Here is a 26,909-nt window from a genome sequence, read left to right as displayed (position 1 = left end):
ATATTGTATGCCTCCTGATAATAAACACTTTGAAATATTTTTAGTGTTTGTTTTTTCCTTCGGTACAATCTTGATAACAAGAAGAGCCATTTATTAGTGTTTCCTCTGTGCCAAGGACTCTGGTGAGTGCTTAAGAAGCACTGTTTCATTTCATCCTCTCAACGATCCTGTGAGAGAGGCCCTGTTGGCATCTCTGTTTTGAGCTCAAGTGTTAGTCATTGGCGCAGGGTCTTATGGCTGGTGGGTGGTGGCATCGCTGCGATGGACTTGTAGGTCTGTCTGGCTCTTCAGTGTTTGTGTGAACAACCCTTAAGTTGTGTCATTAGAACTGAAATGTTTATGTAGCAGCAGTAGTGAGAGAGTTAGCTTCACATTCCATTATAAAGCAGAAAAACAAACAAAAGACCACGTCCTTTCGCGGCAAGCATGCTGTAGACTCGTTAGAAAATCTTTGTAGCCTCCCGTGTTTTCCAAAAATATATTTCTGGAGTATAATCTTTATTAGCCCCAAATAATCAACATGGTTTTGGCAAATTTGGCCGATTTCTAGGTTATTTTACTCTAAAAACTAACATTCAAATTAACCTCTGACATTATTCCACTTCGCGTCTAGCGTAATAGCGTAAGAATCTTCCAGCAATCACTTCTGTTTCCTCCTTCCCATTCTTTGCTACTGTCGTTATATGTTTTAATTCTATATGTTATAAACCCCACAATATGGTGTTCTTATTTTTGCTTTAGATAGTCTTTTATCTTTTTTAAAGCAGTTTTAATATATAATGGGTGTACAATAAACTGTACATATTTAAATGAATAATTTGATGTTATGACATATGTTTATACCTGTGAGACCATCACCATAATCAAGATAATAAATGTATCTATCATCCCCTCAAGTTTCCTCATGCCCCTTTGTAATTCCTCCCTCCTTCCCCCTCTCACTTCCCATACCTCGGCCCAGCCCACCCTCATCCCCATCCCAGGCAGCCATCGATCTGTTTCTATTACTATAAGATTAACCTCCATTTTCTAGACTTTTTTATAAACGGAATTATACAAAATACTTATGCTGGGTTCTTTCACTCAACATAATTATTTTGAGATTCATCCATATTGTTGTGAAAATCAGTAATTCATCCTTGTAATTGCTGAGTGGTATTCCATTATATGAATATGCCACTGTTCGTCCATTCACCTGTTGATGGATATTTGGGTGGTTTCTAGTTTCTTGGCTACTAGAAATAAAGCTGCCATGAATATTGTGCACAAATCTTTGGACCTGTGGTTTCATTTCTCTTGGATAAATATTTAGGAGTGGAATAGGTGGGTCATATACTAGGGATATATTTAACCTATTAAGAAACTTCCAAACTATTTCCAAAGTTGTTATTCCATATATGTTCCCACCAGCAGGGTATGAGTTCCATTTTCTTCACGTGCTCACCAATACTTGGTTTGATCAGGTGTGTGTGTGTGTCTGTGTCTGTGGCTTTATAACTATTTGACAATTAGCCATTAGCTCTCATTCACGTTGACTGTCTATAGGTTTTTTTTTGGTTTTTATTTATTTATTTATTTATTTTTGGCTGTGTTGGGTCTTCATTGCTGTGCGCGAGCTTTCTCTAGTTGTGGCGAGTGGGGGCTACTCTTCGTTGCTGTGTGCAGGCTTCTCATTGCAGTGGCTTCTCTTGTTGTGGCGCACGGGTTCTAGGCTCACGAGCTTCAGTAGTTGTGTTGTACAGGCTCAGTAGTTGTGGCTCGCGGGCTCTAGAGCACAGGCTCAGTAGTTATGGCACACGGGCTTAGTTGCTCCGTGGCATGTGGGATCTTCCCAGACCAGGGCTCGAACCCATGTCCCCTGCCTTGGCAGGCAGATTCTTAACCACTGCACCACCAGGGAAATCCCTGTCTATAGGTTTTTGAAGGTGGTGGCAGGTGCATAGATAACAATGTACAGAGCTTGTTTGGTGAATCTTCATCTTCATTGCACTTTCTGGACAACCACACTGATAAAGTATGGGATGTTCCTTATTCCTTTGGACCAGACAGTTTTGTTGAGCCTGGAGTCCATGTGCACATCTGTGGTTCCCGTCAACTTCCTGGCAAATTTCTGGATCTCTTCAGGTGTCCAAGGGGCACCTTCCTTGAAGCTTGCTCCATGGATGTGCTTGTGAATGTTGGTGGGTTATTCTCTGGTCACCACCTCATTGATGGCAGACTGGCCCCTTCTTCTCTCCACCCTTGTTTGTGAGAGCCATTCTGCCAGGCCCAGGTTGAAGGGATTGTCTTAGCCAGCCTTTTAAATTTTGGACATTCTAATAGGTGTGTAGTGGTATCTTTATGGTTTTATTTTGCATTTCTCTAGTAACTAATGGTGTTGAACATCTTTTTTTTTTTTTTTATAACTTTATTTATTTAGTTATTTTTGGCTGTGTTGGGTCTTCGCTGCCGCTCACAGGCTCTCTCTAGTTGCACCGAGTGGGGGCCACTCTTAGCCGCAGTGCGCGGGCCCCTCATTGCGGTGGCCTCTCCTGTTGCAGAGCACGGGCTCCAGGCATGCAGGCTTCAGTAGTTGTGGCACGCGGGCCCAGCAGTTGTGGCTCACGGGCCCTAGAGCACAGGCTCAGCAGTTGCGGTGCGCGGGCCCAGCTGCTCCGTGGCATGTGGGTTCCTCCCGGACCAGGGCTCGAACCCGTGTCCCCTGCATTGGCAGGCGGACTCCCAACCACTGCGCCACCTGGGAAGTCCCTGAACATCTTTTCATGTGCTTATTTGCCATTGTATATCTTCTTTGGTAAAGTATATCTTCTTTGGTAAAATCTTTTGCCCACTTTAAAATATTGGGTTTTGTTCCTATTACTGTATATATACACTATTCTGGATATATATTCTGGATACAAGTTCTTGTATCACATACAAATCACATACAAATATGTGATTTGCAAATATTTTCTCCCCATCTATGGCTTATCTTTTCATTTTCTTAACAGCCTTTCAGAGAGCAGAAGTTCTTAATGTTTACGAAGGTCAGCTTGTCAGCTTTTTCTTTTACAGATCATGATTTCAGTATCATATCTAAGAAATCTTTGCCTAACCCAAGGTCATAAAGCATTTTATCCTATATTTTCTTCTAGAAGTTTTATAGTTTTAGCCTTTACATTTAGGTCTATGATGCATTTTGAGTTAATTTTTGTGTATGGTGTGGGAGGTATAGATTCAAGTTCACTTTTTTGCACGTGGGTATCCAGTTGTTCCAGCACCATTTGATGAAAGTTATCTATTGCCATGTAAGTAATTACACCAAAACTTAGTGGCTGTTTTTTTTCTTTGCCATGCCGTGTGGCTTGCGGGATCTTAGTTCCCTGACCAGGGATTGAACCCAGGCCCTCGGCAGTGAAAGCACGGAGTCCTAACCACTGGACTGCCAGGGAGTTCCCAAAACTTAGTGGCTTAAAACACAAAACAGTAGCATTTTTTTTTTTTTTTTTGCGGTACGCGGGCCTCTCACTGCTGTGGCCTCTCCCATTGAGGAGCAACAGGCTCCGGACGCGCAGGCTCAGCGGCCATGGCTCACGGGCCCAGCCGCTCCCCAGCATGTGGGATCTTCCCGGACCGGGGCACGAACCTGTGTCTCCAGCATCGGCAGGCGGACTCTCAACCACTGCGCCACCAGGGAAGCCCAACAGTAGCATTTTTAATCTCATATCTTACTATGCTCTTTAAGTTATTTTTTCCTCTCTGTATTTCATTTTGATTATTTTCTATTGTTTCACCTTTAATTTCACTAACCTACTGTTAATCCCATCCAGTGTAATTTCCATCTCCTGAAGTTCAAGTCTTTTTAATAATATTCCATGTCTCTACTTACCTTTTGGAACATATGGAACATAATTATAATAACTGTCTTAATGTCCCTCTCTGTTACTTCTAACGTGTCAGTTCTGAATGGGTTTTGATTGATTATTCTCTTCATTATGGGTCATGTTTTTCTGTCTCTTTGCATGCATAGTTTATCTATGTTTGCATACTAGACACTTTTGTGAGTTTTACCTTGTCGAGTGATGGATATTTTTGTATTCCCACAAGTCTTCTTGAATTTTTTTCTGGGATGCAGTTAAATTACTTGGAACCAGTTTGATCTTTTGGGTCTTGCTTTTATGATTTGTTAGGCAGGGTCTGGAGCAGTGTTCAGTCTAGGGCTACTTATTCTGCACCACCCTTAGAGTACCCAGTGTCCCATGAATTATAATGTGTTCCCATCTGTGTGGTGGGAACAGTCACTGTCCACAGCCCCGTGTGAGCACCTGGCGCTGTTCCTCTCATCCTCGTGGATGGCTCTCCCCCAGCCTTCCGTAGTGTCCTCACACTCTTGCACTGACGAGCATTTTGCTGAGCACTCAGGGGCCTTCTGCAGGTTTCTGGAGTTCTCTCTGTTCAGCTCTTTCCTTTCTGGTCTTCTGTCCTGCAAATTCTATCTGCCTTGGTGTTCCCTGACTCTCCACTCCATTTCCACGCCTCGGCCTGCCTCCACCTCATTTCCTCCTCCCTGTGCTGTGACCTGGAAGTTTTCACAGGCAGTAAGCTGGGACAATTAATTGTTTATTTTGCTTTTTCAAGCGGGAGGGTAAACCCATTACTCTGTCTGTCCTTTATTATAGTTTTGAATAATTTGCAAAATTTTCAAATTCCTTTTCATTTCTTTTGTATCTTTTTATTTCTCCTTTTTTTCCCCCCATTCTGATCTTTCATTTTAATAGGAACACTACTTGTATATAGATTGCCTGGATTACAGACCTGGTTTCATCTCCCATTAGCTAGGAAAGCTTAGACAAGTCATTTAATGTCTTTGAAAAATGGAGATGACAGTAATATCCATTCATACAGTTGCTGTGAGAATGAAGTGAGATTGTGCAATGGCACATAACAGACTACAGGCACGTAGCCAGTAGATACACACTGAACACTGTAGAACTGAAAGTAAACCTTGATTAATTCATGTATCCTGTTGTTCAACCTTCACCTTGAGGGTTCATGTCTCACTGGCTCACTGGGATGTTTTTGTCCATAGATCTGCTCTGGCTGCAGCCATTCTAGCAACAACACTGACTGGCCGGACTTTTGCCATTCCTCAGCCTCGCCGGAGATCCCACTCTGAGAGTGACACGGCCTACCTTGAAAAGGACAGTTTCATCGAGCCCTATGCCACCACCTCGGAGCTGAGGCATCAGTAAGGACCATGCCACGGGTTCAGCTTCCTCTCGGGACAGAGGCAGGGCAGTTCTGAGCGTGTGTGTGTGCATGTGGGTGCATGTGGCTAGGAGTAGAGCTTAGTACTCAGGTTTTCATCTCCAGTGTCAAAGGGATACTGTCTTGGGACATTAATCAGTCTTGAATTGTATCCAAATTTTCTCTGGAGTGGATCTTGTTAAAGTGTAGCTTGTGAAGACACCGGTTGCTTTCATGGCAGCGCTGAGCTGGTGAATTCAGTGTTGCTTTTAGCCACAGCCTAGATGGTGAGAGTTGTCAGTCTCCAGTTCTCATGTATCTCCTCTCTGAACGGTCACACTGAATTTACCTTTGTTGACACCTACTGTAAGCCTTCTTCTTTAACATCACTTTCTCTACTGCTTGAGCTGGATTAGAGCTGACATAGGGCCAGGAGCCAGGAAGGTTTCCTCCTGAGGGAGAGGGCACTGGGGGAGAGCTGCGGGCCATACAGGAACCAACTGGGAATGGGTTGGGAGGTGGTCAGTGTGGGGCTGGGATGAGAGAAGAGGGAGCATGACATATGTGAGCAACTGAAGGAAGACATTTGTGGCTGGGAGGAGTCAAGTGAGGTGGGGAGTCATCCGAGATGGTGCTGGAGGAGTGGGCAGGCTGGGGGTGCCTTTGGTATCCTGTTCTGAGGTTTGGTATCTCCCCCAGGAGCAGTGGGAAGACCCTGAGGACTCTAAGGGCTTGTGGGGTGGAGGTGGGGGATGCATCACTAGATTTGCCTTGTATCTGCCATGTTTATTCAATTTTGGTTTTTGAGTTGTTTTTAACATACCAAAATATTCTTTATTTTTATGTATTAAGAGCTAGTAGTCTTTGTAGTCTCTGACATTATTGTCAAATCTAGGAAGATTTTCCCTATTACAACATTATACAAATGCTCACATATTTCCTTCTAGGATGTGTTTATATTTTTGGTTTTTGAATTTTAATCTTGACTCCATTTCTGAGATGTTTGAATATAGCCTGTTTTTCTCCTGGTAAGAATTTATACTTCGGCTGAATAAGAACTGAAGATGAGGAAGTGATTCTGAAATTCATTGGAAAGAATAAGCAGATAAGACCATAAGAGGAAATCTGGAAAGGAAGAATAGTGACTCAGGGGGAGGGCTGCATTAGCCCCATCGTATATATATATATTTTTAAATAAATCTACTTATTTATCTTTGGCTGCGTTGGATCTTCGTTGCTGCACACGGGCTTTCTCTAGTTGTGGTGAGCGGGGGCTACTCTTCGTCGCGGTGTGCGGGCTTCTCACTGCAGTGGCTTTTCTTGTTGTGGAGCATGGGCTCTAGGTGCACGGGCTTCAGTAGTTGTGGTGCACTGGCTCAGTAGTTGTGGCGCATGAGCTCAGTTGCTCTGCGGCATGTGGGATCTTCCTGGACCAGGGTTCAAACCCCTGTCCCCTGCATTGGCAGGCAGATTCTTAACCACTGCACCACCAGGGAAGCCCCAGCCCCATCATATTTTAAAACATTTAGTTGAAGTAGTTAAAGTAGAGGAGTGCTGGTTCAATGATAGAGAGGTGCACGTGAACACCCTGAGGTGAGCCTCGTGTTTGCAGGCATATTGAATCTTTAATAAAGGCAGCCCCACAGATAAAGGGAAAGGATTCAACAGTATATTCATTAGCAGTATTAGAAAAAAATCAGCTTTGAGCCTTTCCTAATTCATACACCAAGACAAATTCTTATTGAATGACAGGATTAATTTTTATATACATAGAAATAAGACCATGAAATCCTATACCCAATCTCATCAAGCCTCTCAGACAGAGGTGCCTGCTGTGTACTTCCAAGCTAAGAATTTGGAAGGTTAAAAAAAAATTTTTTTTAATCATCTGTATGTTAAAAAAATTTACAGTCAAAATAAGATCAATAGAATAGGAAAAATATTTATAGTAAAAACAAAGTCAGCGTTTTAATTTTAGTAGATGGAAAAGTTAATTTCATATTGGAATGGACGTACTACAGGCAGAGTAGATAAATGGACAAAGGCCATGAGCAGACAATTCACAGCAGAGGAACCAGGGCTCACATCCAAATACATGGAAAAATATCCAGTCTCAGGAAGAAATGCACATTTTTACAGTGAGATTTCAATGATTTCGGCAAGTTTTAGAAAATTGTTACCAACATAGTTGCAGGCTGGGGAAACGATTTTGCGCGGACGCCTGTGGACCCACGAAACGTTCCTGCTGTTGGTGGTGTACTTTCCGTGTGTGTGTGTTTATACGGTTTGACTCAGCAGTTCTCCACATGGTTGTTTGTTTTATGGGACTAATCCTCAATACAGAAGAGGTTTGCTACACATTGACATTCATTACAGGGTTATTTATGATGGTGAAAATTGGGGGAAAAAACCTAAGTAAGGGGAACGGGTGATAAAACTGGTGTATGAACCTAACCTTTTGACTTTAAAAACTTGTTAATGAGGAGGCAAGTTGTATATGTATGCAGTGATAATAACTGTAAAAACCTAGGTGAAAAGCTAGAAAGAAATGCTAACAGTGTACAAAGAGATGGAATTGTGGATGATATCACCCTTTAGCTTCTGTATATTTCGTAATGTGGTCGTAATACTTTACAGTGGAACTTGAGGCAGTGCATTTAATACACGTATATGAACCTATGTGAAGCATTAAGTGGCTTGTTTGTTTCTTTTGCTCTTGAATGTTCTAATACAGACCACATAGGCAGAATGAGACGGGAAGAAGATCCTCTTTGCCATCCTTTGAAATGCTGGGCTACGAGGAGGAAGAGGACTCTGACACGTACCTGTCAGGCAGCCACAGGGAGTCGGGGGACACAAGCGCTCGCAAAGAAGAGGGAAGCATCAGCGACGCCGTGTATGCCGTGCCACACAGAAATCAGGTGCTTGCATCGTTCCAGCGTTTCTTCTGCACCTTGACGTTAACTCATAGTCAGTTGTGTCAAGGGCGTTAGTGAGGATTTTCCTTTTCTCCCTTCGGCAGTTAATGGCTTTTGTTTGAGGGCTTATTTCTTTTCAGCATGTCCAGTCTCATTTTCTGTCTTGTTAGGCTAAAATTCAAAACTCTTTCCTTTATCTTTCAAGACAAGTCCTTCAAAAACAGAGATAAACATCTTCACATTCTTTTTTTTTTTTTTTTTTTTGCCGTACACGGGCCTCTCACTGCTGTGGCCTCTCCCGTTGCGGAGCACAGGCTCCGGACGCGCAGGCTTAGCAGCCATGGCTCACGGGCCCAGCCGCTCCGCGGCATGTGGGATCTTCCCGGACCGGGGCACAAATCCACATCTCCTGCATCGGCAGGCGGACTCTCAACCACTGCGCCACCAGGGAAGCCCCATCTCCACATTCTTAATGTAGCTTTCCATCCGATGCTGGTCATCCTGCTCTTTCCTTTGACCCCCCAAAGCTAATTTTCCTGTCACTTTTCTGTATCGATGTGTACATTGCAACGTTTCTTCAAATTCATGCCTGACAAGAGGAGTATGGTCACTCGTCTCTCCTTAGCAGCAGACGTTCTTTGAGTGCTTACCCTGTGTGAGTCTGTAACTCAAACTCTCACATGCATTGATTTCCTGCTGTCTCGCTGACGTAGGTTCCGTCTACGGCCCCATCACACATGGGGGAGCCGAGGTTCAGAGAGGTTGAAGGAGCCCATTTCTCCACCATTGCCTGCGTGCCCTAGTTTAAACACTCTGCTCCCAGGGTTTTGGAAACTGGATAGCGCCATTTCTTTAACGGCAAAGGACAGCACCATAATTTCTTTTTCCTTTCTCGCTTTCTTCTTTTTCACCATCACTATAATGTGTTATTTGTAGTGAGTATACTTATAGACTTGTAACATCCAACTATAATATATACAGATTGAATATATTGACTATCCTCCACTATATTGAATCACATTTTAAGTGACGTCAGGGAACTTATTTTGAGGAATCCTTATGTGAGTATTTCAGAAACTAACCATCACTTTCTAGCATATAAAGACTTTAACATGCAGAGTTAAGTTTCTCTACAGCAAGGAGCACTGGACAGGCAGGCAGCTGCCAAGAACCCAAGGAGGTCTGCTGCGGGGCTCTAACAGGCCTGTGTGAGCTCCCACTGCCCCTCTGTCTGCACACTTCCTGGCTAGTATGTTGGACCCAGGTTACAGATAGAGCTGTATCACTCAACTATTTTGGAAGTAAAGCTCGCTACCACATTTCCCTCAGAGGAGAGAGATTATAGTGACCTGTACAACCTCCTTTGTCGTTAACAGAACAGATAGTTTCTTTTCCAGGCAAGTGTGTCATGGTGGCTCTAGGACCCATGTGCAGTATGGAATTTTTTTTTTTTTTTTTTTTTTGGCCGCTCCGTGCGGCATGTGAGATCTTACTTCCCCGACCAGGGATCGAACCAGCGCACCCTGTGTTGGGAGTGCGGAGTGTTAACCACTGGACAGCCAGGGAAGTCTCGGAAATGTCTTTTATTTAAACACTTGAAAAGTAGAGCAAGGCAACAAACACTGGCGAGGCCTGGTGAGGGTGTGGAGGAGCTCTCTAACGCCGCCGGAGCGGAGTTGACGCCACCGCTATGGGGAGCTGCTCGGCACTGTCTGTTAGAGCTGAACACGTACATTTTCTATAACCCAGCCCCCCGCAACTGAGAAGCAGAAAATAGCATAGCACATTAGTGTTCTCATGCTCCAGAATGAACAAGTATTGACATCTTATCTTTTGTTTCTCGTTTTTTGGGGTTTTTTGCTTCAGATTTTTTAATAAAAGAAAGAAAATTACACTTAGGGTTGAAATCTTTGTCTCCCATCTGCTCCATCCCTGGATAGCCATCTTCTCCTGGATTTGGGATGTGTTCTAGAAGTCTGTTTTTTTTTTTTTTTTTTGCGGTACGTGGGCCTCTCACTACTGTGGCCTCTTCCTGTTGCGGAGCACAGGCTCTGGACGCACAGGCTCAGCGGCCATGGCTCACGGGCCCAGCCGCTCCGCGGCATGTGGGATCCTCCCAGACCGGGGCACGAACCTGTGTCCCCTGCATCGGCAGGCAGACTCTCAACCACTGTGCCACCAGGGTAGCCCTATATATGTTTTTAATTGTACAATGGTCACCGTACTGAATCAATCTTTCCACCTCTTGGCTTTTTCACTCAGCATTGAAGTTTTGAGATGGATACATGTTAATTTATTTGTCTACTCACCTCCTGATGAACATTTAGGTTATTCCTTTGCACGTTTGGTACGTGTACCTATGTGTGCTTCTTCACACTAGATATTGCCGAATTGTTCTCCAAAGCAGTGGTTCCCAGTTGCCTTCCCAGCAGCAGTATGTGCGTGCCGGTCTCCACCTTTCTGTACATCCCAGCCAACAGGAAAGCCTTTCCCTATACAGCCCAGGAGCCGGAGGTGGAGTATTAGTAACTGATTGCAGTTGCAAGGCCTTATCATAACCTGAACATTGTCCTGGCCGGTTGCAGATGGCATGAATGAAGGGGCCCTTAAGCTGGAAGGGGATTTCAGTTTCCCACAGCCTTACAATACAATAAGGGGAGGAAGACACATTGACCTTTTCTGAGCATTTGATATTTGCTAGGCAGCTCACACGTGCCATTTCGTTTACTTCACGCCCCTGGCGGTAAGTGTGTGAAGAAACAGGATAAATAACTTGCCCAAGATCATCCAACCATCCACCCAGTGGCAGAGGCTGGATTCAGATCAGGGCAACCCATTTTTCCCTGTTTAGAATTAAAATTTGTGTTTACAATCCTTGTGCCTATCAAGAATATTTCTTAGACATAGAGCTTTTTTTGTTTTTTTCAAACTGACCAAGTAGTCTTAAATTTATCATATGATTAAAATACATATCTTTGAAAAGAATAGATGTGTGCAGCATGTAAAACTGCTGTTTCATCACTAGATGGCGCTAGCTCTGAAGGAGATACTGCCAATGGGGGATGTTTTAATTAAAAAAAAAATAGTAAAATTGCCCTCCTTATTTTTACTGTAGACATTCTATAATCTCAGGTAAATAATTTACAATTTTATTCTTTTTTATCGAAACTAGTAAGATAAGGAAACAGAACAACCCACATCAGGCAATTTGGATATAAGTCTCTACCTTATGCCTCTCTCTGTGTTTCAGGGTAGTTTGGGCAAACATCTTCATGTGAGGTGTGCACCCACTCAGAAATGGCCTAACAAATGGAAAGCAAGTCTTGTTTTCAGCAGTTGTCTTGTTGATGCCAACCAAAAGTAAGGCTGCAAGGGAAGTGGGGTGCGTGAACGTGTGGTCAGTTCCCACAACACTAGGGCCCAGTGGAAAGAGCAACGCCACGGACAGAGACCTGAGTCCAAGTCCCAGCTTCTCCAGTTCCCAGTTGTGTGACTTGGGAGGTCTGATAATGTCTCTGTGCCTCAGCTTCTTCATCTTATAAAGGACTGTGTTAGGGAGGAAACTGTCTTCGGGTAGGTAAGTAATTCAGCACTTACTTGTTGAGCATCTGATTGAGTACTAGGTATTGTGCTCGGTGCTGGAGAATCAGCATAAGACAGAGTCCGTGGTCACACAATTAATAATTACTTAAAGGGAGGGCACACGGTGGCACGAGACCACATAGCCTTTTCTGAGGGGACTGCTGAGAGTGACAGCAAAGAACGAGTTAAGGCCTTTCTGCTCCCCTTTGAGGTCACTTGATTTTGCTGCCTGATACCTTTGTAGGTTCATTCTTTTATCTTTTGAAGTTCAGTAATATCACCAGGATTAATCGTGGTGTTTATTATTTTCTGTCCTTTTTTCCTGAAATTTAGTGCATATAATTTAATTCTGCAGACATAGATTTTCATCTCCCTTTTTTATTTTCAGGGAACGTTTCCTCCCCTCTTTTATTTTATCTTTGACTGGTTTCATCATCCGTTCACTGTATTCTCCGTCGGGAGCACTAGTTATGCGTTGGTTGGATATCCTTTGTCTTCCATGTCTATTATGTTTTCTGTGATCCCTTGTCCCTCCATTTCCTTTTCAGCTTCACTTTGTGTGATTTACTCTGTCTATCCTCATCTCTCTCAGCACTTGGTCACTATGTTTTATGGCTTCTCGTATAGCTTTTACCTCTGTAGTGGTTTTATTTTGCCTTTTGTTTTTGTGAGTTCTGCTGATTTACTTCACACATCTTTCTGTTGCCTTATCACTTTACCTGATCTCCTGGATCTCTTCTTTGGGTTCCTCATGTCAGACTGTGCTGTCTAACTTCTTTGAGAGTATAGAGCTGGATTCTGGATGGCAAAGGTGGGCTCTCCCAAGTGTCTCCCTTTAGCTTCGCCCGCCCTCCCTTCTGCCCTGTGGGAGTTACTGTACGTCTCCGGGGACCATCACATCCTTGCTCTCAGTGCACCCGTCAGAGGATCACTGTGGACCTTTGCAACAAAGTGACAGTTTGTGACTGTCGGAGCATCTGCATACCTGACGTCTGAGGAAGTTTGGCGGCTTCTGGCATTCTCCCTCTCTTCCACATTTCATAGGTTTGGTAGCTGTTTTCTGGCCATTGACTAAGCTTGCTTGCATTTTTTCTTTTCATTCTTTCAATTGATTTCAACAGGTTTTAAGGGAGGAGAGTGTAGTCTAATTGCCTGCTACCGTTTTCAAGAAGTCACCGATAGGATGTTACTGAAGCTCCTCTGTCACACATTCTTGCTCTTGTTGTGTTTGTGGATTTGCAGAGCATCTTGTCATAAAATATCATATATTCATTCATGTTGTTCATTTATTCATCCAGCCAACTGCCAACCAACGAATGTTTGAGTGTCCGCCATGTCCTTGGATCCAGAGAGGAATCATTCATGCAGGGGTAAACCAGTTATCTCTAGAAACTTCTGGAGGCCAAGGAGTAGTAGGGAATCTTTTGCTGCTGTGGTTGAGGATTAGGACTGTCCCCCTTCTCTCTCCACAGTTTTTAATTTCTTTAAAAGTTTCTTTCCGTTACACAAGTATACATGAATCCCCATGTCTTATAAAAACGTTTGATACTGCATGTAAAGCAAACACTGCCCTGAAACCCTGCCGTTCCGTCCCTCCTCTTCTCTCCAGGACAAGCCTCTGCGGTCACTTTGATGTCTGTATCATTTTCTTGGCTACAGATAATCAAACAGGCAAACAAAAGGTTTAAATAATAGACCTTTAACTCTCTCACATAACAAAATCAAAAGGTAGGAGATTCCAAATTGTTTCAGCTGCCTGTCAAAGGCTGGCACCTGAGATTCTCTTGGCCTGCTCTTTGTGGTCATCAAATGCAGCGAGTTCTTCCTGCAGACAGGAGGAAGCAGGGCAAGGTCCTTCAGGCTGCACTGTGTTCATTACAGGGAACATTTTTTCCTGGGAGCCTCCCAGCAGGAGGCTCACTGGTCACATGCCCATCCCTTGGCCAATTACTGGCTAAGGGGAAGAGGGTTACTATCACTATGGGCTGAGCCCACTTGCACTGAACAAAATCAGGGTTCTCTCAGCAAGGTAGAAGCGGGGCCCTGACTGCCGGGTGGGCTGCGGTGCCTGCAGTCTCCCTGTCCACATTTACACGTACACATCCCTGTGCGGATAGGAATGTCCACGGTTAGTGTATGCACGTGTAGACCATTGACTCTGCTCTACCAATGCAAGCACCTCTGCATGAGCTGGACCCACACTGGTGGAGGTAGAAGGCCAGGATCTCAAGTCAGGCACCAAGCTGTCACTCCAGCCAATTTGCAGAAGCCACCAAGAGTGAGCCCTGCCATCTTCCAGCGGTGGGGTCTCCTCCATGCAGCAGTGAGGAGGCGTGGATTCACAAACGCTTATTTCCCTTACCAAACCAGGGGAGGTCCAGCATGCTGTCGGACTTACAAAGGTCCCAGTGCAGGCCCGCGCGGTCCCTCTACCCTACAGATCAAAACTGCCCCTCCCAGAGTTAGTCCTTGGTCCACTGCACAATCTGACCACACTCTTGCCTGGACTTTACCCTGAGGTGGAGCTAACTGAACCCTTCTGTTGCTCCACCACTAGTGTCTGTCCCTTTGGGCTGGGGTTCTTAGGTTGGCATCATTGATCTGAGGTGGGGCATCTGGGAAGGTGCCAGTGCCGTTTGGGGCTGCACCCTATGCGTCCTCAGGGTTAATCACCGCTGGCTCTTACAGTTGGCTCGCCCCACAGTCACAGGAACCTAGACGCTGCAGCTTCTTTGCCATGTTGCCAGGTTTTCCAGCATCTTGCTTTCACCTCCATGTAAGAGAAGATGTCACAGATTAGCTTTGCATAGTTTTGAGCTTTATATTCATGGAATCATAGAACGTGTATTATTTTGCACCTGACTACATTTTTAGGTGTGTACAAATTTAAAATTATATCTTCCTTGTAAATTGAACAGTTTGTCACTATGAAGTGAACCTCTCTATCTCTAAAGAGGTTTTTTGCCTTAATGTCTATTTCATCTGACATTCTCCATCTTTCTTTTTTTTCTAATTAATTTTTAAATTTATTTTTGGCTGCATTGGGTCTTCGTTGCTGCGCATGGGCTTTCTCTAGTTGCAGCGAGCAGGGGCTACTCTTAGCTGCGGTGCGCGGGCCGCTCGCTGCGGTGTCTTCTCTTGTTGCGGAGCACGGGCTCTAGGCGCGCGGGCTTCAGTAGTTGTGTCTCACAGGCTCTAGAGTGCAGGTTCAGTAGTTGTGGCACACGGGCTTAGTTGCTCCGAGGCATGTGGGATCTTCCCAGACCAGGGCTGGAACCCGTGTCCCCTGCATTGGCAGGCGGATTCTTAACCACTGTGCCACCAGGGAAATCCCCTCCATCTTTCTTTTGTTTGATATTTGCGTGGTCTATTTTTTTCCAACCTTTAATTTTTTTTGGCCATGACACGCAGCCCCAGCAGTGAGAGCGCCAAGTCCTAACCACTGGATATCCGGGGAATTCCCAACCCATCCTTTAATTTTAACCTTTCTATATCCTTATGTTTAGCTCTGTCTTGTAAATAGCATCTAGTTGGTTTTTTTTTTTTTTAAGTTTACTGAGATATAATTCACATACATACTATTCATCCATTTAATGTTTACAATTCAATGCAGCATATGGTTTTTGTTAACCAAGTTTGACCAACTTTTCCTTTGTCTTTTTACTGGACCATTTGGTTCTTTTATGTTTAACATTTTATATGGATATATTTGAGTTTAAATGTGCCATCTTTATTTTTCCTACTTGTCCTATTACTCTGTATCTCTTTTCCTCTTCCATTCTTTTGGATTGATGATTTTTTTTAGTTCTATTTCTTTCCCTCTACTAGTTTGCAAATTATACTGGCTTGTTTTCTGATAATTACCCTGTAAATTCTAGCATGTACATTTTACCCTTTAAAATCTGAGTTAGTGTCCTAACCAGGAGGAGGATGAAGGAGGTTAGGCCAGGGCTACAGACGGATGAGGGAAAGGCCACTCCCGGCATCCCTGATGGCAGCACTGTGGCTGAGTTGGCCGGCTTCTTCCTCCCTTCCTTCAGTACCCAAACAATTTTTGTTTTAGTAACCAGGTGATTTTCATACTCAGAAGTATGTAATAGTTTAAAAAATGTTTTAAATTAAAACTTTTATATTAGAGTGTTTTTAGAATATTGTCACAAATTCTTTAGGCTTACTTATCGCTGTATGAAATATACACAAAAGGCATATAAGCCATAAGTGTACAGCTCAGTGAATTTTTACAAAGTAGCCCCCATCCAGATTAAAAGAAAAAGAACAACACTACTAGGACCCCAGAAGTCCTCCTCTGTGACCGAGAGGACTCACTACTCCCCCAAGAGTTAACCACTGCCCTGACTCCAAGAGTAGACTGGATCTTAGAAAATCACCGTAGGTTAGTTTTGCCTATTCTGAGGATTCTATGACTTTAATCATACAGTACGTATTCTTTGGAGTTTTTGAGTCTTCTGTCATTGCGTGTAGCAGTTGTTGGTTCGTTCTTATTGCTGTATAATATCCAGTTGTACAATTATAACATCCAATTAGTTATTCATTTTACTGAAGATGAATATTTGGTTGTTTCCAGATTGGGGCTTTTAGGAATAGTGCTGCTCTGAACATTTGTGTGTATATATGTATATTTCTGGTGGGTCTGTACCGCTCACATATACTGATGAGTGATATATGTATGGTCATAGGGCATATGTACGATCAGTCTTAGTGCTAGTAGATGCTGCCAAACATTATTTTCCATAATAGGGTATCTTTAGCATTTTCTTTTTTTTTTTAGTTTATTTATTTACTTTTGGCTGCGTTGCATCTTTGTTGCTGCGCGTGGGCTTTCTGTAGTTGCAGCGAGCAGGGGCTACTCTTCATTGCGGTGCACAGTCTTCTTATTGCGGTGGCTTCTCTTGTTGCAGAGCATGGGCTCTAGGCACACAGGCTTCAGTAGTTGTGGCACGTGGGCTCAGTAGTTATGGCTCGCAGGCTCTAGAGCGCAGGCTCAGTAGTTGTGGTGCACGCTTAGTCGCTCCGCGGCATGTGGGATCTTCCTGTACCAGGGCTCAAACCCACGTCCCCTGCATTGGCAGGTGGATTCTTAACCTCTGCACCACCAGGGAAGCCATAGCAGTTTCGTATTTCCTTGATAAAAGTGAGTAGCATAATATATCTTTGATAGGGTGAGCAAGGCAGATGGGTCCCTAGGAGACAAAACCTAAGAGGTCATTTCTTTTTAATCCCTTCAGATGATGAGCGGAGTGGGAGACCTTTCTGCTGCCCTGAGCCGGGTCGCCCTGGAGCCCTGTACCCAGAGCCTGGCGGGCCTAGCCTTAGCTTCTGGCTCTGAAATGCCCCTTCTCCGGGGCATCTTGCCAGTGAGTTCTCCCCCTCCCTGCCAGCCATGGGGTGACCCTTCCACAGCCTGCTGCACAGCACGGCTAAGCCGAGCTGACCACATGCGCAAGACACTATTCAGTGTAGCGGAAGGGAAGCCAGCCAGGGAACACCAGCCGCAGCTTTTTGTACAAGACATGGTTCACTGCACTTCCCCTTGGGCAGCCTCTGTCCCCACCTCCCAGAGCCCTGCCAGTGGGGTGGCCTCCTGTTCATCAGGGGAGGTCCCAGTCATGGCCCACAGGTCTGTGAGGGGCAGCTCTGCAGCCCTGCCACCATTCATGATACCTACGTAGAAGATGCTCACAGACAGCACAGGGGAGAGTTCCATTCCATCAGGAAACATTCACAGTGGACTCACAGCCAGCCAGCATAATGGGCCTCGATCCCAAACAGTTGCCTGGATGAGGGCTCTCACAGGGCTCGTCAGCAGGTCTTGTCCCATGCAGAGATGAATACACAGCATCAGTACCAAGGCAGGGTGGTACTGGGTAGTATGCAGAGCAGGCCAGAGGCAGCCCCTTTTCCTGAGTTGGTCCCTGGCAGGAATGGGGAAGGCGAGCTGCCCAGGTAGCATTGGGGGGGTGGGAGTGGCTGTGAAGTTCTCAATGGCTTAAGCATAATTTGGACGGCATTGCCTTTGCCACTGGGCTTCTCCTGAGGGACCCGAGATTTCATCCAGCCCTGCCAGATGCGGTCCTTTTATGTCTTAGAGAGGAAAGAGCAGTGGAGAAGGTGTGGAATAAGACGTTTGGGTTTGTTGGGAAGAAATTTGATACAGAAGCACTTATCACATAGTTGGCTGTTCCTTTGTCTTTTGTAACAAAAAGGTTCCATCGTCACATGGGGTGGACAGTGGAGATGAGGAAAATATTTCTGAACAAGATGGGTTTCCAGGCTCACCTGTTCCACCAGAGCATACACAAGAAAAAGGTAAAAAAAATTTTTTTTAATTTAATATCTAAAAGCATTTTGTGGCAATAAATATGGGTTAACTTGGGGGAACATGTAGCCATTGCACCTTCATACTGTGGTTACATGATTTTAAGTGGGAATATCCCTGAGTTTTGTTTTCACTGGGTTACAGTGAAAATAGTTGATTGCCCGGGTGTTAGGTCATCTTTAAAGCCTGAGGCCCTCACACTGGGGTCCATTTTGTCAGTTCCGGCAGCCGAGAGAGGCGCCCTGGGGTGGAGGGTCAGGGCTCAGGCTCTGAAGCTCCACACGCTCCTTCCTCTCTGCGCCCCACGTCTAGCGCTGTGAGAGGCGGGTACCCAGTGGTCTCCCCAGGATGAGCGAGTGAGCTTGTCTGTCTTGTTCACCAGGCTAGCTCCAGTGCCTGGATCAGGGTCCTGGCCCATGGCAGGCTGTGACTACAGGTGTTTTGGATGAAAGAGTGCAGGGACATGTTTATAATACAACTTTGCAATAGCGCATCCTTGTACATTTCATTTGGCACAGTGAGAGAATTCAGCACATTAAATAACAAAGGTTTTCCGTTTCCTAAGAGGTGGCTTATGTTTGAGAAGTGAGAAGGAGAGCCTGGCATACAGTGGGCACCAGTCACTGCTTTATCAGGACCCTCAGAGTTGCTTAGGCTCAAGAAAACTCTCATGTAAGTCAGTTCACAAGGGGACTGATTGACAAACAGAAGGCCAGCCTACTAATACCTGTGCCAGAAAACGCCAATTGATTAGGCCAGCATACTTTATCCCTGTGGGAAATCCACGTGTATATTCAATTCAAGTAAAAAGTATATCTCTTTTTTTTTTTTTTTTTTTGCTTTACGCGGGCCTCTCACTGTTGTGGCCTCTCCCGTTGCGGAGCACAGGCTCCAGACGCGCAGGCTCAGCGGCCATGGCTCACGGGCCCAGCCGCTCCACGGCATGTGGGATCTTCCTGGACCGGGGCACGAACCCGTGTCCCCTGCATTGGCAGGCGGACTCTCAACCACTGCGCCACCAGGGAAGCCCATATCTCTTTTTAAATTACAGAATTAATATTTTCTCACTGTAAAAAAAAAACGAACTGAAATGCAGAAATAGAGGAGGTTAAACACACATAATTGTACTCCCGTAGAGTACAATTTTAACAACTTTGAATGCGTATGTGAATAAAATGTATGTTATTTTATTACCTGCCTTTTTTAAAAAATCATAACACATCCTGAATATCTCTGTGTTCATACATGTCCATCCACTTTCTAATGTCTGTGTTGTCTGTGGCCTGATGTGTTATATATCAGTCAGAATCCAATCAGTAGACAGAATGTATATGGTCATTTGAAAAAGGAAAGTTTAATGTAAAGAATTATTGACTATAAGAGGATTGCCTACTAAGGGGTAGAGAGAAATCTAAAGAATGCAGGAATAGCAGATAGAGAGAACAGCTGCTCCCTCTTTTGTTAACAGAGAGCCCCCAAGAGAAGAAACATTTGGAGAATCTCCAATGCAGACATTGGAGAGGGTGTAGCTGTGGCCCACTGGCGGGTGGAGAAGTTAGCCGAGGTGTGTTGCTAACAGAACTCGCTGGAAAGCTGCCCTCTCCAGGGGAATTTCAGGAGAAGCCACCCATGGGGAAGTGCTGCTGGCCACCTAGAAAGAGGGAAGAAAGGAGGAGAGGGGAGAGAAAAAGAGGAACGCAGGGAAAGAGAGAGGATGGAGATAGCCTTCTGGAATGAGGAACCCAAGCCCCTTCCTCCTGCTGGCAAGGTAGCGCTGCTGCAGTAACACAAGCCAGCAATAAAGGTGGGTTTGGAGCTGAAAGGCAGTGTGGTAACTGGCGCACTTGGTAACACAGGTGGTGTTGAACTGGGAACGCAGGTGGTGGTTGGGAGGGAGTTCAGCTCCTCCAGTGGTTTTTGGTTTGTGATGGGCATTAGAAGCCCCTGGACACTTGTGAAAAGGCCCCACCCCAGCCCCAAATTCTGAGTCAGTGAATCTGGGCTGGAGCCCCAGAGGGTCTGTATTTTTAACAAGCTCTTTGGAGAGTCTGATGTGAGTGATCCTTAGGCAACACATCAGAAACACTGGTTTTTAGTGCTTTGGTTCTGTCATATCCAGGTGGCGAGAGGCTTGGTGAGTTCCTTAACCCCACTTCTACTCAGTTTGAGTGCACCTCTCATCAGGTTCTTATAAGGATTAAATTTATAAGGATTAAATTTAGTCGTATGTGTGAAGCACAGCATCCCCCATAATGCTAGCTGATAATTATTGTCTAAAGGCTAAAGCCTCAAACTCTGTCAGCCTGAGGTGCCACTCTGCGCCCTAGCAGTACTCGGCCAAGAAGCTTGGACCCTGACATCCTTTGGTCGAGGTACCAGCATCTGACCGAGTGGACTGCTACTGTAGGCGGGGAGACGGGGAGGCATCAGCTTCAGCCCATCTGGGGAATGGCGGTGGGACGGGTAGAGAGCTCTGGCGGGGGGAGTGCTGGGAAGATGGAGAAGGCTCACAGTCGCGCTGAGGAGTTTGGCCTTGGTTCTCCAATCATGTGAGCCACTGAAGGTGCTCAGGAACGAGCAGCGGGGAGAGATGAGCAGTTCCGAGTTGGGCTCCTGCCTGGCTCTGGACCCGCTTCTCATGTGACCTTGGGAAGGCTGCCCACCTGGGCCTGGTTTAGCTCATCTGCAGAAGGTGAGTTCCTAAGATTGTACTCTTCTGAGTTGTCAGATGTCTTTCTCTGCTTTACAAAGTTTTCTTTCTTTTTTTTTAATCAGATGGTAAACATTCTATTCTGAATTTAAAGGTAAGGATTGTTTTTTTGTGTGTGTGTTTTTTAAAAATTTATTTATTTATTTTTGGCTGCGTTGGGTCTTCGTTGCTGCACGCGGGCTTTCTCTAGTTGTGGCGAGTTGGGGCTACTCTTCGTTGTGGTGCGCGGGCATCTCATTGCCGTGGCTTCTCTTGTTGCCGAGCACGGGCTCTAGGCATGCGGGCTTCAGTAGTTGTGGCGCATGGGCTTAGTTGCTCCGAGGCATGTGGGATCTTCCCGGACCAGGGCTCGAACCTATGTCCCCTGCATTGGCAGGCAGATTCTTACCCACTGCGCCACCAGGGAAGCCCAAGGATTGTTTTTTAAAAACTGATTTTCTCAATTAGTAGAATTTCCACCATAATTTCAAAACAACTTTTGTGATTTGTGGGGAAGAAAACTTCCATTAAGAGTTCTTTTCCATTGAATGTTTTTTTAAAAAAAGTTTTAAAACATGAAGAAACTCATGTTTTGCATAGTTTAAAATGAATGTAATGTATTGAGGGATTAGAAATCACTTACATTTACATTTTCATTTGTAGAATGAATAGACAATAACCAGTTTGCAGACATGGAAATAGTTTACTTAAGTTTTTAATTCTGCGATGTCAAAGGAGTTTAAAAATTAAAGACTTCTCAGTAGAGTTAATTTATAACCTTATCTACTTTTTCAGCAGAAATTAGAAACTTAGAATCAGACTGATGTGTAGTAGAAAAATGAAGAAAAGTTCAAAGACTTCCCTTTCCTCTAAGTTTTGGGTTGAAAAGGAGGATGTTGTATTCTTTTCTCAGTACTTTTTTTTTTTTTTGCGGTACGCGGGCCTCTCACTGTTGTGGCCTCACCCGTTGCAGAGCACAGGCTCCGGACACGCAGGCTCAGCGGCCATGGCTCGCGGGCCCAGCCACTCCGCGGCATGTGGGATCCTCCCGGACCGGGGCACGAACCCGTGTCCCTTGCATCAGCAGGTGGACTCTCAACCACTGTGCCACCAGGGAAGCCCTTCTCAGTGCTTTGAAAACGTGCTTCTCTGAAGCTAATGGGGTCTTTTTGCATATCCCAAGGAGAAAAGGCCAGTTGGAATTTGCTTTGTGCATCTCTGCTCAGCACCTACAGTCATATCACATGCTTTAGAATGTGAACTGATGGCCTGTCACTTACGGGGACCTGCATGTAAACACAGTGACTGACTACCAATAATAAATTGTGGAGAAAAGGCAACCCTCCTACACTGTTGGTGGGAATGTAAATTAGTACAGCCACTATGGACAACAGTATAGAGGTTCCCCAAAAAAACTAAAATAGAGTTGCCATATGATCCAGCAATCCCACTCCTGGGCATATATCCGGAGAAAACTCTAATTTCCAAAGATACTGTGTCCATACGCAGCACTGTTTACAATAGCCAAGACATGGAAGCAACCTAAGTGCCCATCAACAGATGAATGGGTAAAGAAGATGTGGTATACACACACACACACACACACACACACACACACACACACACACACACACACACACACACAGGAATATTACTCAGCCAGAAAAAAGGATGAAATGCCATTTGCAGCAACATGGATGGACCTAGAGATTATCACCCTGAGTGAAGTAAGCCAGACAGAACAAATATTATACGGTATCACTTATGTGGAATCTAAAAAATAATACAAATGAACTTATTTACAAAACAGAAATAGACTCACAGATATAGAAAACAAACATATAGTTACCAAAGGGGATGGGGGGAGGGAAAACTTAGGAGTATGAGAGTAATAGATACACACTACTATGTATAAAATAGATAAGCGACTAGGATGTACTGTATAGCACAGGGAATTGTATTCAGTATCTTATAATAACCTATAATGGAAGAGAATTGGAAAAATATATATATGTATAACTGAACCACTTTGCTATACACCTGAAGCTAACACAATATTGTAAATCACCTAGACTTCAATTAAAAAAAAAAAAAAAGACACTGAACTCATGGACAAAAAGGCAGGAAGAAAGCAGGACTTCCCTTGCTGCTCAGAGAACCTGCCAAGAGGGGAAATCCCTTAAGGTTTTGGTTCATTTAAAAGAAACAGTGAATATTAAAGTTTCTAAAGCTAAAACAAACTAGCAACTATAAGAGCCAAAATGAAGGGGGAAAAAAGTACTTAAATATTTGATATATGATGACCTACCTGCTTGTGCCAATCCACTTTTAGGAGATGCTGAGACTCTTAATTCATTACTCTCATGTTGTTTTCTTCCTTAGGATGAAAAACCATCATTGTGTGGAAAACCTCCACCCTCTCCAGGTATTTGCCTTTTGAATTTCATTGTGATTGAAAAGCTGATTGTTCTAGCGAATACCCAGAATAATCTCACATAAAACAAAGATCTCTTTTTTTTTTTTCCTGTAAAGGCTGTTGCTTCTGTCCCATTATCAGAACTGGGAAGAGGAGGCAGTTTGTTGAATTTCCACCTTTGCCTTAAAAGAGAGAGTCCAAACGTGTACACGTTGGATGATGGATGTATGTCCCCATGGCATGTGCTCAGATCCTGGGGAGGGGAGTGGACCTGTGGGTTATAGGCAGGCACTGGGAGGAGGGTGTATGCAAACGGGGGCTCTGCTCAGGGGCTAGAGACAGAGCTGAGGGGTCTGGAGATACTTTCTGGGGTGCTATCCCCTCTACAGTTTGAGGAGCCTCATTAGCTTTCAAGGTGGATTTTGTAATTTTTTTCCTGTTAAGCCTCACATTGCTAGTCTGAAAATCCTATCAGGAATCAAGGCTTTTGACTATCCTCCATGTCTGATTGGCTTTGTTTTCACCCTTTCTATCTCGGTGTTTTTGGTGCTGCTGTATTCTGGGATATTGCTGGGGCTCTAATGTCTAGCCCACAGGTTGATTCTTCATTGTATGTATTCTGCTGCTCAGCCCATCCTTTGAATTTGTATTGTGAATGAAACTGTTTGTTTCCATGATTTCTATTAAGTATTGACAAACATCTCTCTGGAATCTTAACTACACCCATTCAAAAATCTTATAGTTGCTGAGCAGCCAACTGTGTCCTCTGTTATTTGATTTTGGTGCTTCTCTTAGCTCACATGGTTCTTGGTGATGTGATGTGTTCGCCTTGGTCCTTGGGAGTCCCTGTTGGTCTGCCTGGGGATGCTGTATCTGATTACTGCAGCCTGCTCAGAGGGGGAAACCAGTGGGCTGTCAGGCGTACAGCCTGTCTCCAGTGACTGACAGGGACAGACAGGGTGTGTGGTCAGCCAGGGGGTTCGGGGGTCCCTCTTCCTCCTGAGTTTCCCCAGCCCCAGTGCCTGCCTGCCTCTGTCCTCAGAGCCTGTCTGTACTACCCGGCCCAGGGGGCTTGAACCATTGCTGATCCCATCTGGCACATTAACTGGATACCTCATCAGCCCTTTCTAGGTCACTTTGTGTCCCCGCTACCTGCCAGGGCAAAGCACATCCCTGGAAGCACTCCCACCTCCAGTAGCTGACCTCTCCTGGCATATTTTAGGCTGCAGCTTCCATCTTCAATCTAATCTCAAATGTTTTCTTTCCAGGATTCCTGGTGGCTCGCCTCTTGTTTTCAGTGTAGCTGTGGAGTTACTCATTTCTTAGACTTTCCTTTCATGTTCTAGGGGTTGGGGATGTGTGTGTCAGAGGTCAGGGGAGGCTGTCTGGAGCTACCAGCATTCCCGCCCTTGTCTGCACATCTGCACACAGAAGCTCTGCCCGGGCTGGGAGCCCATCGTAGCCCTCACCTCCTTTGATCTCTCTGTGGAACATCGCTCTCTGCTTTCCTCCATCTTTCTTGCTGCTCCTTCCTAACATCCTTCGTGGTCTCTGGCTTTCTTCTCACCCAGGTGCCTTCAGGTCTGCCCACGTGCTGGTGGCGCCTCAGTCTCTCCAGCTGAGGCTGCCTTCAGAGCTCCGGGCCCGTGTCCTAGCCTGGGCTTCCCTTCCCCTGCCATGCTTGTGTCCCTTGTCTGGCTAGATGTCTTCCAAACCACAGGTCTTGGTGCTCATCCTTGACTTGCCCCCCCTCACTGTCCACACCCAGTTGAGTTCTTGAGCCCTGCTGAGCTTTCGCCCCTGAATCCTTCTCTCATGTCCTTTCCTCTCCATCCCTACTCTAGGAGTCTCCTGACTGGTCTCCCTGCCTCTGGGCTAGGCCTCCTTCCTGTTAGGTTTCTTCACTGCTGGCCTCAGGGATTCATCTGAGAGTAGAGCCTCTTCTTTCCATACTTCTGCCTGAAAGGCTTTCTGGCTCCTGGTGGCCTGCAGGATACAACCTCCACTCTGCATATTATGATATGTACAATCCTATGTCCAACAGTATAGAGCCTCCACTGGCTCCTGCCTCCCCCTCTGTCATCCCTCTTCCTGTTGCTCACCGTAGTCTCAGCAGACCATGCACCCTTTGCTGTATAGGCCATTCTCTTTGCAGGCACTGACATGAAGAGTTGCTCATGTGGTTTTTGAAATTGTCTCCTGTAATTTTGATGCAGAATTGTAAATATCAATTAATATTTTAAAACTTTTTTCCTGTGCCTTTTTAGATGTAAATGGTAGAACACATCGAAGACATACAGAAATAACCAAAGAAAAGTTCGAGGAATTAAAAGAAGACAATTTGCATCTAAACAATGCAAATCAAACCCTTACTCTTGAACTTAACATAATAAAAAAAACAATGAAAGAACTACAGTTAAAACTTAAAAGGATGGAAAAAGAAAATGGAAAGCTGAAAGAAGTTGAGAAAGCATCCTTTCAGGAAGGTGGGGACAACTACACAGTTCTTTTATTAAAGGAACAAACAAGAATTCAAATTTTCTTATTTATTTTGAAAGTTAATATTTTATGTTACAGTATTTGGTGATATTAATGTTCTTGATATTTTGTTATGATTTTAAGGTCTTTCATTAATATCCTTATACTTGTTGAAATTTGATTTCATCTGCTGTGTCATTATTATTATGCTAAAATTCCAATACTTCTTTTGATTCTTAGCATAGTATTGTACATATGTTTCATATCAGTTTTTATCCCCATGAGCAGCATATAAAAGTGGCTCTTTCACCACATACTTACCAATGATGAGGATTGTATTTTCCTTGCGAATTTGATAAGTTAAAAAAAAAAGAAGAATCCCATTTTAGTTTAATTCATTTACTATTGATGAAGTTGAATATTTTTTTCATTATCTTTGTGGGTCATTTTCTTTCTCTTTTATAAGTTTTCCTATTTTAAATTGAGATGCTTTGATCTTTTCTGTTGATTTGTAGGAGCTCTTTACATATTAAGGGTTTTAGGCCTTTTTCATGTATGTAATATTTTCTCAGTTTGTTGATAATTCAGCTAAACTTATAGGATATTTTTCTGTTATGACCTATGCCATTGGTGTCAAGTTCTTTTTAATGCTAAGATCAGGGACTTCCCTGCTGGTTAAGACTCCACACTTGCACTGTGCAGTGGGGGCAGGTTCAGTCTCTGGTCTGGGAACTAGGATCCCACGTGCTGCGTGGCACGGCTAAAAAAATAATAATAATAATGCTAAGGTCATATAAATATTCACTGTTTTCAGTGTTTTCTCTGTATATTTATCTGTTTATATAAGTCTAATATTATGGCCTTAAGAAAGATGTTGTAGTTTTCTTTATACAGACCCTGCATATTTCTTGTCTATGACGTTTTCTAATAAGACATTACTATTATGTGGGAAAGTTATTAGTTGTAATAAATTCTCCATTTATTCTATATAATTTTCAAGGAACATATTTGCCTATCATCTGAAATGACTTTTTTTCAACCTAAAATTTTTATTTTACCTTAATTATACATGCAAAAACTTTCACAAACTTCAAAAACACTGTTGACTATTCAGTGTTGAAAAAACTTGGTAACTTTTATTCATTTGTATCTATATATCTGTCATTCACTGCCTTTGTGAGCCTAAAAGGGAAAGAAGGACAATCAGCAATTTATATAAAATCTTGATAAATTTGAAATAAGTTCTTATGGTATAATATTGAA

At 44.2% G+C, this 26,909-nt stretch overlaps 1 protein-coding gene across 7 annotated transcripts in view; it reads left to right on the top strand.

Annotated features, from left to right (window-relative positions):
- Positions 1–26,909, top strand: part of CEP89 (centrosomal protein 89) — an 87,221-nt gene that overhangs the window by 4,293 nt on the left and 56,019 nt on the right. For 5 of the 7 annotated variants that reach the window (XR_003791359.1, XM_029207218.1, XM_029207189.1 and 2 more), the window contains exons 3-9: positions 5,069–5,227; positions 7,961–8,147; positions 16,973–17,101; positions 17,951–18,053; positions 20,839–20,867; positions 23,135–23,177; positions 25,436–25,654. Coding sequence is in view for 6 of the 7 variants with exons in the window: in XM_029207189.1 (XP_029063022.1) it covers positions 5,069–5,227; positions 7,961–8,147; positions 16,973–17,101; positions 17,951–18,053; positions 20,839–20,867; positions 23,135–23,177; positions 25,436–25,654 (869 nt within the window). In the remaining variant the exon portion in view is untranslated. The remainder of the gene's footprint in view (positions 1–5,068; positions 5,228–7,960; positions 8,148–16,972; positions 17,102–17,950; positions 18,054–20,838; positions 20,868–23,134; positions 23,178–25,435; positions 25,655–26,909) is intronic. The other 2 variants (XM_029207210.1, XM_029207200.1) reach the window with 1 other exon arrangement.

Source organism: Monodon monoceros, unplaced genomic scaffold (assembly GCF_005190385.1).
Source record: "Monodon monoceros isolate NGI ecotype Baffin Bay Population unplaced genomic scaffold, NGI_Narwhal_1 Super_Scaffold_10, whole genome shotgun sequence".
NCBI classification, from domain to species: Eukaryota; Metazoa; Chordata; class Mammalia; order Artiodactyla; family Monodontidae; genus Monodon; species Monodon monoceros.
Note: the sequence above shows the minus strand (reverse complement) of the source record. Positions and strands in the feature narration are given on the sequence as shown.